At 41.1% G+C, this 16,613-nt stretch overlaps 1 protein-coding gene across 1 annotated transcript in view; it reads right to left on the bottom strand.

Moving 5' to 3' along the window:
• PHLPP2 (PH domain and leucine rich repeat protein phosphatase 2) overlaps window positions 1-16,613 on the bottom strand; it is a 29,874-nt gene that overhangs the window by 6,529 nt on the left and 6,732 nt on the right. The window contains exons 4-19 of the mRNA XM_026039625.1: window positions 15,763-15,896; window positions 12,586-12,776; window positions 12,067-12,192; window positions 10,739-10,893; window positions 10,260-10,406; window positions 8,724-8,954; window positions 7,903-8,105; window positions 7,066-7,126; window positions 6,255-6,350; window positions 5,576-5,731; window positions 4,587-4,787; window positions 2,578-2,740; window positions 1,560-1,690; window positions 1,058-1,168; window positions 434-622; window positions 68-299 (exon numbers count right to left, since the gene is read on the bottom strand). Coding sequence (XP_025895410.1) covers window positions 68-299; window positions 434-622; window positions 1,058-1,168; window positions 1,560-1,690; window positions 2,578-2,740; window positions 4,587-4,787; window positions 5,576-5,731; window positions 6,255-6,350; window positions 7,066-7,126; window positions 7,903-8,105; window positions 8,724-8,954; window positions 10,260-10,406; window positions 10,739-10,893; window positions 12,067-12,192; window positions 12,586-12,776; window positions 15,763-15,896 — 2,527 coding nt within the window. The remainder of the gene's footprint in view (window positions 1-67; window positions 300-433; window positions 623-1,057; window positions 1,169-1,559; window positions 1,691-2,577; window positions 2,741-4,586; window positions 4,788-5,575; window positions 5,732-6,254; window positions 6,351-7,065; window positions 7,127-7,902; window positions 8,106-8,723; window positions 8,955-10,259; window positions 10,407-10,738; window positions 10,894-12,066; window positions 12,193-12,585; window positions 12,777-15,762; window positions 15,897-16,613) is intronic.

Raw genomic sequence — 16,613 nt, 5'->3', positions numbered from 1 at the left:
ATGGCACGTACTTAAATCAAGCTTTCACTGTAGGGTAGAGACTGAAGTGAAGAAGGTCCAAACCAACCTCTGTTATAATGGCTTTTTGCTCCTTGACTCTCCTGACTTCTTCTGAACATTGTTCAAGACTGAAGACCTTGGAGAGGGGCAGTGGTTTTCCACTTCGGCACAGAACTGCTTGGCACGTCCCCACATTGGCCACCGTCAGAGAAAAGTTGCTGGCTGGATCTGCCACATCATGACGAATATAGCAAAGGACAGCAGAGCAGCCCAGTTTCTGCCCAGCCATGCCCAGCTTCCTGTTGGAGGAAAAGGTACAGAAAGGCTCCATATTCCAACAACTGGCATTCTGGAGTGCCACCTCACCCCACAAAGCATATTAAATGACGTGCCTGTGAAGGTCACGCTGGGACCAGCTTGCTCAATGTCCTACCTGTGGGAGACCAAGAAGGTGTTGGACATGAACATCATGTCTGACTGCTGTACCTCCTCCAGGAGCACATCAGCCATGGTGCACTGCAGCAAGCGTGGCAACTCCTCATTCTTGTCACCATCAAACATGCCATACACAGCCTCCACTCCCTCTGCAAAGCTCCCCAAGGCCAAGGATGACACACATAGCCTGACAGAAAAGCATATAGGCAAAGTTAAGCTATCTCAAAAGATTACATGGTCCTCACCATCACAGACATGAGGCACCTTCCTCCAAGTACTGTTTGCATGGGGCAGCAAAGCTGCTGTTCCTTTGCCCATGCTCTAAAAGATGTACAACTTCTGGTTACCGCTGGAACTCCTCGACTCTCATTGTCCACACTGGGGAGAGGGCAATCGGCACAGATTGCAAGCAAGAGCAAAAGCATCTCCCAGGGTGAGAAATGAAGCTCAAGCATTCCAGGATAAGCATGAGAAATGAGGACTCAGATAGCAAAGAGATCTGAGTTACTGAAAAAGATAACCAGGGAGACAGAGGGATGGATGAGCTATCCAGTGAAGCGAGTCTGCTTGGGCCTTAGCACTGAAGACAAAGTGTCAGGATCCAACAGACCACCATACTCACTTATTCCTTTGGCCTGCCATCTCAGCTACTCCATGACTCCAGAAGGTAGAAGTCAGTCCTGTGTCTGCTGTGAGGAAGGGCTTAGCATCAATCTTCAACGTGGTTATGTGACTGTGGAGAGAGAAGGAAAGTCATTCTCTTCTAAATGCCACTGAACAGCTTATGGTCAAAAGACCACATAGAGTCTTGAGTTTTAGACAAAAGATTGTAGAAAAAAATGCACTGAGAAAAGGAGATAAAGGACTTGGCCTTCTAGAGATGTCTGGTGGCTCATGCCACAGACAGCAAGGAGATCCTCACATGACCTAAGAAGCTTTTTGCTTGCTCTGCTGCTATAGACTCAGCCTTTGTCCTTGCTACAGGGTAGAAAGTTTCAGCTGCCTTAGGCATGGAACATTATAACTTTCAGCAGTACTGCAATACCTCTGATGGCATCCATCTTCCCTCTTCACAGGGAGGGTGTTACCCTTCCCCATACAGGCCTGGCATCTCAATAGCTCACCTGAAGATATCCAGTGTCTTGTGTTCTAGCACCAGATTTGTGTTTCCGGTCAGGTCCAACTCTTGCAAGGTACTGGGCAGAGCCTCAGGAATCAGGATTTCAGTTAATTCATTGCAGCTCAAGTCTACAGACTGCAATATCAGAAAAGCACCATCAGAAAAAAAAGAATCAATTCTGTTTCTTCATGGGGTGAGTTACTCTTTTGGTCCTTCCTAACATTACATGTTCCTTATGTCTGTAGACTAACTCTGAGACTCGTGCCCCCTTGATCTTGCCCCATTGGAGCCTCCACTGTTACTCTTCTTGTCCACCACTGACCACATCCCACAAAGAGGCCATGAAAAACCGGGCTGACCTATCAGTAGAAGAGTAACTTACAAGCAGCAAATGTCTGTGTAGGGAAGAAGGGGCCAAACTCTTCTCAGTGGTGGCCAGTGATAGGACAAGGGGTAATGGGTATAAGTTGCACACAGGAAGTTCCATCTCCATATAAGGAAGAACTTCTTTACTGTGAGCGTGACAGAGCCCTGCAACAGGCCGCGCAGGGAGGTTGTGGAGTCTCCTTCTCTGGGGGTCAAAACCCATCTGGATATGACCCTGGGCAAAGTGTTCTAGGTGTCCCTGCTGGAACAGAGGAGTTGGACTAGAAGATCTCTAGAGGTCCCTTCCAACCTCAACCATTCTGTGATCTATAAACAGCAAAGCCAGAACCCTAATATTGAAAGCATTGGTCTCACCATAGATAATAAAAGGCCTTTATATGCACACATTTATCTAGCCATTTAACACTTCCTATTGCCTGAAATGATTCATCAGAAATATACCAAGACAGACGACGAAGATGAGTGAGAGTTGAACCATCCCTGTTCAACTAAGAGACAGATTTAGAATATATATTCCGTACCCTCAAGAAGATCAAGCAAAATGTGAGGATCTCTACTTCCTCTCCTATTCGTTACTTTCCATTCTCCCACTCAAATCTCATTCTGATACCTGTCTACTCTCTCTATAACAATACCTGAATATGTGGCAAATGCAGGATCTCTGGAAAGATGCTGATTTCATTAGAGTGTGCAATAAGTGTATGAAGTAGCTTGCAGTTTGCCACTGTTGTGGGAATTGTTTTCAGCTTGTTGCCACTGAGATTCAGCTCTTCCAAGCACTCCAGCTTACTCAGTTTGCTGAAAGAGAAACAAAAGTACACTGTAATACCTTATAGAGCAGAATTTGCCACCTTAGGAATCTGCAGATAAAGGGCAGATTCTGTGGATACTGTACCAGCTACACTTCTGATTCATTAGCAGAAGGCAGCAAGTCCAAAGAGATACTATAAGATCTGGGGTTCCCCAGATGTCATAGCTGCATTTATAAGACAGATAGATCCCTTCAACTCCTATAGCACTAAAGCAGAGGGTTACGATACTTGTATTTGAAAACTCGCAGGACATATAAACTTATGATGTCACTTTCAAAGTAATAGCAAAGAGCTCTTCAGCCTATTAGTGAAACCATTTAAGAAATCATGAAAACTAGAAAATCTCAGATGACTGGAAAAACCTAAGCTGTGTAAGTGCGCTCTGTAGGAATTAACAAATTTATCTAAAGTGTTTGTTTAGGTCAAGACCAGACACCTGCACAAGGTCAAGGCAGAATCATGGCAAGGCTGGCATAGATGCAAATTGTGCTAACATAGTTAATGATAGAAAAAAATACTTTTGTATTAATGTAAAGGAAATTCTTTTCTACCAGTATAACATTAGTACTCTACCATATTCTGGAGAACAATTACATTCAACTCCCAAAACTGGATTGTGGAGGACACTGAAAAGTAATTGTGAATTAAGTATCATCATTCAGTGAAATTCCTTCTACTAGGGTCTCTGCAACAACATTTATCTGATTCACTTACAGTCAGCAGATCAATGATTAATAATAAAAATACACACATTCACAAAACAATATCTAGTAAAATCTGCAGATAAAATGTGGTGAAATTACAGTTTCAACATTTAGTAATATTAACTACTTGCTAACCTTAACAGCACAGGATTTAAATTAGCAAAATGTATATAGGAATTTCTGCCAGCCACATGAGAGAAAACAATCCTCAGAGTTCTGGCTACAAAAAGACTTAGGAGTCAGATGAACTAGTACTCAGAACTCAAGTAGGGACTCAAGTAGGTGCTGGGAGCCCAAATTATCTCTGCTTTTGATCTTCAGTAGAGCTGCGTCCAGTTCTGCTATCCAAATACACAGAAAAAAAAAAAAAAAAAAAAAAAAAAGAATGAAAATTGGAAAGGGTTCAGAGACAAGCTACAAGGCAGGGCATGCGAAAGGCCGGGAGGTCTCCTTACATACTAAGGAGCTAAAGAGGCTGAGTCTATTTATCAAACTGAATAGAAAGCTAAGGGATTCTTAAACGACACTTGGAAAATACCTGATACTACATGGCTTTCATATTAGAAAGACAGTGTGTTAGACTGGTTGATGGAGGAAGCTAATTATTTCTCACCAAAAATAGGATGCAGTTTGAATCGAGAACAACAGAAACAACTTAGTAGGAATGCCTGGTAGTCTCGAGCGTCAAACTTCTACATTAACCAGGGATTTCTATTTCAACTCCAATCGTGAACCTACCATATGAATTAATGGATGAAACTATGACTTGTATACAGACAAGCCTGGATGATGGCCCTCTGGCCTTCCAATGCAAGACTGTGAAAAATGAGTAACTGCAGCTCAGCAAGCTCCATGCCAATAATTTTGAAGATGTTAGAAATACTGCCGCTACCCTGAGCCAAACACTCACCAACTGCTTGAAGGACAGGAAACACTACAACTAGCATTACCCTGAACCAATCATCCCAGCAATGTGATGTCCCTCACTGTACCCCTGGGAACAGCAGGCTTTCATCATCAAGCCACAAGGACTCCATCTTGTTCTGATACTGATCCAGGCACAATGAAATTAAGTCAGACATGCCTGGCTAGTAAGCACCATCTCCTCCACCAGCCTTAGGTATTTACCTTGCAGGGAAGGTCTGTAGATTGTTGTTTGCCAGATGAAGGATCCGTAGGTTCTGGTGTCCCGTCAAGACAGGGATGCATTGATCTGTGAGGTTATTATTGGTCAAGTAAAGCAGCTGCAGCATGCTCAGACTCTCCTCCCCTGTACACGCAGAGGGCAAGGACTCCAGGCTGTTTGCAGATGCATTCAGGTACCTGAGGCTATCCATGGCAAGAGCAAAAAACAACAGACTTCACATCATCCAAATCAATCTAAATAAAAGTAGGCAGAGCTATGCAAATACCTAGAGTGACAGCGCAACAGGATTACGTACGAGGTCAGGCAATACAGTGTGATACACTCAGATTTAGCAGTCTTTACTCACACTAAGATTTATCTATCTACAAATGGTTCATTAGCTACACAGCACTACAGATGCACACAACATTTTACAATAAATAATGAGTACTGAAGAGCTTGATTGCTGAGCCTGTGAGGGAGTAAGTAGTACTGGGGGAAGCGGACTACATAAGCTCCTCCTCACAGTCTCTTAGGAAGGGATGACTCATGTCTGAATAGATAAGCACTTAAGAGGGGTTGTTTGTTCAGTACGGGTGTCTTTTGCTGTTCTCTGAGACCCGATGTACCTTCTGCTGTAACTGGGAATCTGTATGGCTTCTCTTTTGCACCTGAATTTGTGCACTGGTTTAAAGACAAAGCTCTCCAAGTAGCAATAACAGTATTAGAAGCAGCTGCAACTGAAGCTAATTCCCTGTTTGGCTGTTTTCACATTATTAATCAGTAACATGAACTGATTCCTCAAGTCAGCTTGATGACTTTTCTCATGTAACCTGAATTACCACCTCATAAAGCACATGTCTCATTACCTCTAATGCAACTGGCAATAAAGCCTACAGCACCTCACAAGGACAGTCACGTAGATGTCACTATCAGCCTGCATAGTTCCAAAGGTAAGGCAGGTAGAAGACAACATGCTACTGTCACTCACTTCAGAGCCTTAAGAAAGAGTGTCTCAGGGAGTTTAGTCACCAGGTTGTGCTGAAGGTCCAGCACCTCCAGCGGAATGTGTTCTTGTAGAGGCGGAAGGGCCTGCAGATGATTGCGCCCCACCATCAACTTCCGAAGGCTCAGGCTGCTGAGGATCCTAGAAAGACACAAGGTTTACAACATCAGCTTGGTTTACTACTCATCACATTTCCAGACGGGAAAAGGGAACATTTAACCAGTTCTAACTTGTCTTCCTCTGTGCTGACTTAGATTTCACAGCCTGGGCAGCCTGCTCAGCCCTCCTGTGTTATTTCTGAGGTTATTGCTCCATTCTCAAGAATTGTAGTCTTACTGAAATAAAAAGCCTCTATCCCCACTAACTGCAAACAGTGTTTCAGGAACTTGGAGAAAGGATGGGCCAAACACATCTCGACTAAGCCTAAAAATGTCCTGTCCATTTGGGTGAGGTGATAACTAGAATCTGTCTCCTAGCAGCCCTGGCAGAAGTCAGTTCATTTCAATTTTTGAATATAGAGTATTTTGGACACTTTGCAATAGAAACAGTAAGTTGATTTGGTCTCTGCACAACAAGGAGTAAAACAAGTGACTTAGCACTGTTTCTCTAACCCCACTCAGCTCCCATGCAATACAGCTCAGCTGTGTAAAAAAGGTTTGCTGACCTTGGCGGGAGCTCTGTGAGGAGGTTAGAGCTCACATCCAAAACCTCCAGTTTCTTTGCTTCACAGACCCAGTCCGGGACACACTGCAGCTGATTGCTGAGAAAAAAAAAAAATGAGAAAAGGCTAGATACCACCACTCTGTACGGAACATGACCTCTTTGAACACTGCATGGCACCAATGACAGCCAAACCAAAGTCAATGGGCAGGAAATGTACAAGAATATGAGCCTGATGCATAGGATTTATCTCATGATTAGCAGTGTAATGCAAACTAACCTGGTACATGATTGGTAGAAAGTACTTCTGTAGGACTATCAATCAGGCTTTTGTTCATCTACAGCTCTGGCATCAACAGAACAGGCTGCACAATACTACTCTTCTAGTGTGCATCATCCTAAAGCCCAACTGAAAGGTGATCAGATCCTCTAGTGCTCCCATTTCCATGTCTAACAACACTACTCCAAGGAGAGATATGGGCAATAAAGCTAACAGTAGTGATCATTAGCAGCTACTCCAAATGCTTGCTCCAGAGCTTCCCATCATTTAGTCCAGTCAGCTACCAATAGTTAGTGCAGTCAGCTATTCCTAACAAGTTTTTCTTGCTGCTTAAAAACTATATTTGAAGGACAACTAGTCATCTAATCAAGTCACACTTATTCAAAAAGACTTTTGGTCTGGGACATTTTCATCATTCTTCAGTGGTGGCATTTCCTCAACTCTTTCAAAAGCTTAAAAGTTCAAAATATTGATGCAATAAGCAGCAAAGTTGTTTGGATATTTGCTTTATATTCTGTAGTGTAAAGTCACTTACCGGGACAGTTCCAGACACGTCAGTTGACCAGGAACTGGATAAACACTGACAGTTGTCAGACCTGAATGAAGCAAATAATCATGATTGAAGAACTCAAGCGGAAGAACAGCACAGAAAAGCACACACAGCATGCAACAAAGAACTAGACTAGCTAGAGAGACTTGCAGTCTTACTCCCTGAACCCTTATCATCCCTACTCATCCTTCCCAGGACAGAGTCTACGTTCCATATATTTGCAATATGGTGCTACAGCTTCTCACCATGCCATGTTCCATCTGCCACATAGGGCACCAGAATAAGAACAAAATGTAGCTCTGTGTTTGGACTCTCTTCCAAAGACATCTCACTGGAAGACAAGTTCCTTGGACAGCAATTCAGCACCATAATCTTTCCCTGTTACATGACCTGTGTATCTATATCCATAATCCCTAATCTAAGAGCTAGCTCCAGGAGATCCATCAAGTATTGTCTCACAACTATAACATGGTTGTGACTATTTTTCTGTGTGGCAGAATGTGTGTGGCAGACAGCAAAACATATGTTTCTTTCGTTCCTAGGATTAAACCACAGGAAGTTCCATCTCCACGTCAGGAAGAACTTCTTTACTGTGAGAGTGACAAAGCCCTGCAACAGGCTGTGCAGGGAGGTTGTGGAGTCTCCTTCTCTGGAGATCATCAAAACCTGCCTGGATGTGACCCTGTGCCACATGCAGGTGTCCGTGCTGCAGCAGGGGAGTTGGACTAGATGATCTCTGGAGGTCCCTTCCACCCCCAACCATTCTGTGATTCTGTGTGACTTCAGAAGGAGCAAGCAGCTAAAGGAGACAAATAAACGTACGGTTGCTGTTGGCATAGAGGGCCCGAAGGGAAAAACCACACAGCATCAACTCTTTGAGCTTATTCCGTTCACAGTGCAGCTGCTCCAGGCTGCACAAGGAGCTCAGATCCAGATCTGTCAAATGATTGTCTCGTAAATCCATGTAGGTCACAGATTTATTCCCCTCCAGGCTGTCAACTGCTGCTCTCTTCAGGTTGTTTAGCCTAGACACTCAGAGATAAGAGTTATAAAATCAGAAAATAGAACGTTGCCTGGGACACAAGATATCAATAAGAAGAAAGAAGAGGAAAGGAAGAGCTCTGTTAAAGACGAACTCCAAAGACAAGCACAGTGAGATGTATGAAAAATTGTGAGGGGCTTTCAGGAAGTGAATACAACAAGAAACAATTCCTGTGTCTGTATTACTTTGTGAAACATTTACTTATACTCATTCCCCAGCATTCATTAAGTCCACAGCTTGGAAACTAGAAGCCAAGTTAATGCACAGCTAAGTAGCACTGACAGAAGAAAGCAATGCAGAGACTAAGTACTACATTGTCTTGCCTCAATCGGAATGCTCTTTGTCCCTTCCCGAGAACTTTGCAGATGGCAGAATCAAGAATTCTTAAATAATTCTGAAGAATCAACCAACCTCTAGGTAGCTCATGCCAGTAGCATATTCGGAAACTAGAAGGCTTGAGCCACATTCGGTGGCTAAGACATTGATCCGTTAACCTTGTTTCTCTAAGAGAATTCTGCACCAAAATTTACAATTTACAGCTCCTCTGTTGTAGGGGCAACAGGACAACCTGGTATGTACATATGTCAGTTTCTCCCCTTACCTCAGATCTACACTTTTGATGTGGCTCATACGGTTCAGCATTGCAAGATCCAGGGTCTCCAGCAAGTTCCCTGCCAGCGCTAACTTGTCCAAGAGAACAAGTTTCTCGCAAATTGCTGGCAGATCACAGAAGTTATTGAAGGAAAGCCCAAGGCAACTAAGCTGCTGCAGACTTCCCAGCTCTTCTGGTAAGGATGTGAGAAAATTCCCATCAAGTAAGAACGTCTGAAGACTGCATTAGGAAAAAGAAGAAAATCAGCGGAGAGGAGTGAATCTTGCATTTAGCATTTTAGTGAATTACTTGTACAGTTAGCTGTTCTTAAGTGTGGTTATTTTTTATGTTACGTTATTGCTATCTCATTCTTACACACATAAAATGCCTGGAATGGGAATACATATAATTCTCACTCACTTAATATGCTTAGAACTGCATGTATGCAATACCAAACAGTTCCAAATTTATTTTAGAGATATATTATTTGGCACAACATTAAATTTAAGTTGACATAAGCAAAATAGCAAACACTACCTATGGTGTAAATATACAATATCTACTTAATCACCTAGATCTTTACAAGCTAGGAAGAACTTATTTAATGTGCTGAACAATTTTTAAAAAGACTTATGACAAACTTCAAACAAGCAAATCGCAGTAACAGTACAGGCCTATCTCCTACATACACTACAGTCCTAATGATATCACACACATCACCTGGGAACAGCAGAAACAATGAAAATTAACCACACCTTCATCAGCCAAACTCTGGGGTCTCATATCACTACTATGGTACTTGTTCCAAGCTAAATCACAATTATTACAATAATAAAGCACTGTTAACAGCTTTTTCCATTCTAGTCTTCCATTTATCCTCTTAGAAAATAATAATATCTTTCAAGGATAGCTTTCTGCTGCAAGATGATTTATTTTAAAGTTTGGCTTTTGAGAATAGAAATAAAAATAAGCAAGATAATTCCCTTATAATCACCAATTGTGTTCCAACAAATAACTTTCTGAATAGCCCTTTGCATGGAAGAAGTGAAATCTGGGGCCATGAGTTTTGGAGAGAAGAAAGAGTTGGTTTACAAGGAGGAATATGCATTAAACATATGCGTTATGCACACTTAAGTGAAAGTATATTCACACACTTTGAAGCCTGCAGATTACTGTGGTTTAGCAAGGTGGCATCTCCTAGGCAAAATTCATTGATGTCAACTATTCAAAATGTTTTCCACTGGCATATTTTACATAATTAGAATAGGAAGTCATAAATGATGAAAGATAACTTGCTAAATCACAGTGACTTTTTAAAGAGTAACTGTAAAAATATACTGTGATCTCTCAATTTTCAAGGAAAAAACAAAGCTTATTGTTCATCTTTGTTTTGAACATTCTCCTAGAGTTAAATCCATGAGTCAGTCTTCATAGGTGAAGTCTACATGCATGAGTACTCATACCTTCATAAGTAGCATCTTCACTTGGCTGTGCTCAACCAAAGTACGAAGGAAGTTTGACCACAAATAAAAGAAATATACTTACTTCAACAGTTTGCCAATCTGGCTTGGCAAGTGATGAAGTCCATTACAGGAAATATTGAGCTCTGTCAGAGTAGAGATCTCACACAGTGATACAGGAAACTCTCCCAGTCTGTTATGAGACAGGTTCAGGCTCTTCAACTGAGAAAACCTATTGGCAATAATGTTAGTTGAATCACAAACCTCAGTGATCTCAGAAGCAAAAGCATATGAAAACAGACATAAACGCTTTTTAAGCCTTTGTATAGGCATACAGTCAGGTAGCTCAATATGGTAGTATCTGCCCAAAGGAATGCTCCCCAAAAGTGGAACAAATTCAGTGAGGAAATTAACATCATACTTGCATGCAACAACTGCAAATCTACTGTACTTTTACCAAGACATAAACATCCCAGCAGAATATGCAATGCACTCCCTCTTGTCCATCCTCAGATGGACATGTCCAGAACCCCTGAAGTAGTGAAAAAGTAATTCTCTGCAAACCTGCAAAGAGAGTCAAGACTCCCTGCTCCAGTTGATCTCATAAAATTGTGTCGTAGGTTGAGGTAGGTAACGTCCTGACTGTAGAAGAGATGCTCGGGTACTTCCTCAAGGCTGTAGCATGATAGGTCAACCATGCTAAGTCGTAGAGATGCAACCTGAAGAGAGAAAAAAAAAAAAAAAAAAAGGAGAGAGAGAGAAAAAAAAAAAAAAAAGAGTTGCAGCTACATCAACATTTTTTCTCTGATCCAGTCTAGTGATAATCTGACAGAAAGCCAAAGAACGCAAGTAGTAGTCAAACTGCAGGAAAACATAACAACTCCCTTGTACCCACCAAACGTGGGCACAGTCCATGCAGGAAAGAGTTTCAGAGAACCCAAGTTTACTGTCCCTGTAAGCCACATAATACGAACGCATATCTGGATATCAACAAGAATGCACAAAAAGCCCAATTCCACCCTGCATGTGCCGTGGAGCCCGCCTAAAAGTCAGACCATAAGAGGATGACATCAAAGGAGAAAAATCATCTCACTGAGGACACTGTTGAGTAAGCACAACCTCTGTGAACTTTCCACACACAAAGATGCCAGAAGCAACAGGAAGCAAATAACTTTGTAGTTCCTTTAGGGATTACAGAACCTGTGCTTGGCCTATCTGTTCCTTCTGACCTCTCTTTGCTTGCTCAAGAAATACTATTAGGAATATCACTTCACAGACAGGTTTTCTAAATTATGTTCGTAAATCTCTAAAAATATCAGATCTTCTCTCGTTAAGCATGCTTAGTCTCCAGTTCTTAAGTGCTTCATTCCAGATTTTTTTGACTTGCATTATCCTGTAAAACATTTCATATTTCATAATATATATTTATGCGTATATACTTACAGGGAAATATATATAAGCCATAAAGTGGAATGAGAGTATAACTCTAAACAAGCTACACTTGCTCTGCTGACCTATGATCTCCATGTTAACTTGCAGCTTATCAGTGGCTCATGCCAGTCTGAGCCACAGTTCAGCCAGATGCAGGTACAACTGCAGGAACAATCTGCATTTTGTAGGACTTTCTATGGTTTGTTCTAGCTACTCAAAGTAGGTACAATGGGTGTGAAAAAATGCAAAATTTCTGCTGCCACACAGGCAGAGCACCAAGAGAATCCTGAAAAAAAGAGCCTCTGCAGTACAGAGCACACACGAAAATGAAAAAAGTTGGAAAGCATCTTGGGTACTTTCTTTGGCATCATGGCTTTATCTCTGCCTTCAGACCAAACCTGCACCAGCTGAACTCCCACCAGCCATTTTGCCCACCACCCTTGCAGACTCCAGATCCTCACTGTGGATGCCTGTCGGTGCCACCGCTGACATTCTGCCAGTGTTTCAAAGGAAATATGGTATGTTTGTGCTTGGGCTCCAGCAGATGTAAAAGCAAGCGTATACTGACGACGTTTCATCTCTTCCACCTATAGTGGGAAAAATTAGAGCAAAATCAGCTTGTCTGAAAATCCAGCAATTTACAACGTCACTGAAAACATAGGTGTAAAGTCACTGGAGAGAAACACAGAAGTAAATCCTTCTTAGCATTTTCCTGCTGATGAGAACTCAATAAGAAACTATTCCTGGGATAATCATTTGCAACACTGACTGCTAATGTGAAAGCAGAATCAGTGTCTAAGTATTTTATCAGCTTTAAAATCATATAAGCAAAGTAAGTAGAAAGGAGCTATGCAACTCTTCTCTGCATCTGTTAATGAGGGAATTTGCTGCAAAAGCCTAGATTGACTTGTAGATAATGACAATCGTAGTAAACTTTCCTTCATTCCTAAACGACACAAAGCTAATGAAGAAAGTCTTACCTTTCCTCCAACAAGAGGCAAGATGTGCATCTTTCCTGTATGACTGTCTTTCACAGAGGACACAATGAGGCAGGTACCACAGAGAATTACCAAACGTTCTGCCCATTTGTGCAGCTGGGTCTTGCCTTTGCGTACATTATAGACACCAGAGAGCAGGATGCGATCTAACTGTTCCACTTGGCATGGCTTTTCTGAAGAAAAAAAGGACATAAGTCTTTATTTTCCATTTGTTCTACATTCTCAGCTCTGAGAGCACAAATAACAACATGGCTGTAATATGCAAAATCAGTTATTGCAAAGGACAAGCAAAGACAAAAATATTAGTATACTCAAGAAAAAAATCTCATGCAGAAAGACAAGCAACTCCTGTAGTCAGAGCACTAATGTTTACAGTTTTTACGATACAGTTTTACGATAAGTAATCGTTATAAGAGCATATTGAAAGATGGTGACTGCATAGTGTGCTTTAAATCTACAGGCAACTATACACCTTGTCAAACTGATGCACTTGCCAAACACTCTCCATTCAGTCCAAGATGAAAAAGTAATTGTAAAATCTGAGCGAGACAGCTGCAGAGCCACCAGGGAAGTGGCTTCTGCTAGTCTTTAAAAGACAGCTTGGAAAAAAGCAGCTACAGAAGAAAGATATTTCCCTGAAGACAGTTTAAACAAAAGGACTAGAGTAATGATTGGTTGTAGGCTGTGTGATGTGATGAGTATTATTAGCTGATGAGCATGCAAGTAAAGGGGCAGAAAACGCAAGATAACATAAAAGTTTCTTATAAATATCTGGAAAAACAGGCTTGGAAAATGTGAATAAAAGTGACTGCCTATTGATTGTTACTCTGCTGATCAATAAAACAGGACATTGAAAACATTCACTGGAATTAACATGACAAAGGCCAAACTACAATGAACGCACAGAAATCTATTCCAAGTAACATTACTCTTTGATAAAGAAAAGCTGCATTTTAGGAAGAGTTTGACACAAGTCAGAAAAGCACAAAAGGATGCCAGAGAAAGTTCAGAAGTCACAAGCAACAAAAGAATATTTCAGTAGACATGAATCCTTTTCAAATCTACACTGAATATGAACATTTAATCATTAGAACAGTGCTGCTCATGGAAACAAACTTTAACTCCATGTGATGGCAGCTCACAGAGCAGGGGAAGAACTGAGAGGCTGCAGCATATGCTCACTGGTCCTCTGATAGTTGTAAGCTAAAATGCTGAACAACCCCAAGAGCAAATGTGCTCAAGTGTGAAATACTGCCTTCTTCTCCCATGAGAGAAATTAATTAATTCTAGGAATCTTTCTCAAGATAGACTGACATGATGTGTTCTTGAGATCTCATATGAACTCATGTGAGAAATACAGGGAAGGCCCAAAATGCATGGGACATACATTCTGTTTTGCCAACTATAATTCCTCAGACGACAGGCTCTGTAATAAAATATGATGAAATATGTCATGGAGAATTTTATAGAGCCTTGGAGAACTAAAATCAAACTTTCACTTGATTTTCTTACTTAATCCTAAATGTATTTTACTTTTAATGCACAGCATGTTTCCATCACATATTAAAATGTCACTGACCTGCAATCTTTGCAGTTATCTTTGAACTAAGCTATAAAGAAACACCTTGAACAGAAATGTCTAGATACAGAGTTGTATTCACTTAAAGTGAGATGATGTATGGATTTTAGAGTTGCATACTTCACTGCTTCCCCATTTATTCTCATTTCTTTTTTAAACATTTCTTGTGGACTGCTACATGCGTATTCCGATTTTTCTAATCTGACCAGACCTACAAACTTCCTTGATAAAACAATCAATTGGTTTACAACTTCCGACTCCTGCAAGTCCTAATTTCCTAAAAGTAATGGACTCTGTATCTCAGTTTATGCAGTTCTTCCTTCTTGAACTCTTTTTGGTATATTCACGAAGTTCGACTCTAAAAGCCATGAAGATTTCTGCTCTCTTCCATTTCATTCCCTGGGATACTGCTTTGGATTGCTGTATTAATTGTAACTTACTTTAATTTAGACTAGACACATATTCTAGACTTCTGAGGGGTTCTCCACTCTTTTGTCAACTTCATGGTCTTCCTACGTGAGCAACAAAAGCACTGGCAGTGCTGATCACCTTGTTTCAATGGAGCACTGTGACTGCATGAGCAAAATGAAACTCCATTTCAGCCTTCTGATTGACATACACTTACCTTTAGGTCATTCTGCCTTCTCTCTCCCCACTTCCCCCAAAATAATGAAAAATCTACCAGATACATTTTTTGAGCTTCTATCTACTGTTTAGGTATCTAAATGGTTAAGAAACCCAGAATAATCTTCCGAACATTTAGACTTAATTTGATATTTAAAAAAACACAAACAAGCGTGAATATTAATATACAAGCTGTATATTTATTTGTAACAGCAACTTTGTTGAGATGCTCCCATGTCTCAGGTCAGGGACACAAAGTTTGGCATAAGATACCCTCCACGCTGAGAAGCTCTCATCATCCACACAGAAATTGCATAGAACTGGCCAAGCAGAAATACCAGTTCCCCAAGTAATCCCTTGCAAGAATTATGGCACCACTCACTGCCACAGCAGTACTGTTCCAAGTGCTAGATACTATTAATTATGAAGCTACACCAATACTCTTGTTATCCTATCTCCTCTCACACATTTGCGTCACCCATTTTGTTGCACTGGAGCCAACATTCCAGGACTTCTGCTTGGGATCCCAGCTATTATTCATTTAAAGTTCTGCATAAGGATGATCTTCATTTCTAGGAACAGGCAAACTCCTCTTATTCTTTTCAGCTCTAAGTGTGGACTTCAAAATCATTGTGACCATACTCAACTCCATATTCTTATAACAACAAGGACAGCATGCAGTGCAAGGACATCATCAATAGGCAGAACTAGCACCTCCGGCAGCAGTCTACAAGTTAAACAGGCCACCTATACTCACAGCAGGAATAAAGACATTTCACCACCAAAAAAAGACTGTGAAACTCTCTAACATTCCTACCTGCCACACCTGACTGATATATTGTGTGTTTGATGCAGCCATCTATAAAAACTATAGCCAATGACCTGCTTCTGCTGATTTCCATCTCACTGTTACAGCTATAGGAAGACTGACAGCATGCAGTTATATAACTTCTTACCACTGTAAAAGCGAATCATACAGCTGAGATCAGAGTTTGCTGCTTCTTCCTGCATTCTAGCAGGATCCTCAAAGCCCAAACCAGCCAAGTAGTCATACACAATCTGAAGAGGCTTTTCCGTGGGTTCCAGTCTCCTGTCAAAACATACAAGAGAAGAGTTTGGAGAATGCAAGAAAGATTTATTTTGCCCTACTGCAGTTAGAGTGCTGAGGGGCACTGACATGCTGGACATTCTGCTCCTGCAAAAAGGTCCAGTAAGCACATGTCCTTGGGGCCTCATCATGCTTGTCACAGCAACCACACTTGAAGAATTACATTGCAGAGGTGAAAAGGAGAGGAAAAGCAATGGCTGCAGTTCACATAATCCATGGCGGTCATTTTCTATCCATGATTCAAGGAGCAGCAGGAGGAAAAAAATGACATGAAACAAAAACAGGAATACTGCATCAATCTCCCTTCCCCTTGACTAAAATAATTAAAAAAAAAAAAAAAAAAGGCCACCAACAAACAAAACTACTTTACAATGACTGAAAGATGCAAAAAGAAACCTACTTAAATTTCTCTGCCAAGTACATCTGGGAGCAAAGCAACATGAGAATCCTGCAGGAGGATGACTTCTAAAAAGAAAGAGAAGAAATTTCCCTTTCTCTTTAGATCTTATCCGTATAAGGCTCTTATGCTTCAGCAAATCAACTCAAATTGTACATTTAAAGAAGAGACAACTTTAGAACTACAACGTACAGTAAGAAGGATTCAGAGGCTGAGTGAGAGAAACTTCTCCCAAAACAACAGGTTTAGTATATTCAGATCAGAAAAAAAAAAAAAAAATATGATCCTCTCATTTCACTTAT

This window comes from Nothoprocta perdicaria, unplaced genomic scaffold (assembly GCF_003342845.1).
Source record: "Nothoprocta perdicaria isolate Ctin4 unplaced genomic scaffold, notPer1 scaffold_234, whole genome shotgun sequence".
NCBI lineage: Eukaryota > Metazoa > Chordata > Aves > Tinamiformes > Tinamidae > Nothoprocta > Nothoprocta perdicaria.
Note: the sequence above shows the minus strand (reverse complement) of the source record. Positions and strands in the feature narration are given on the sequence as shown.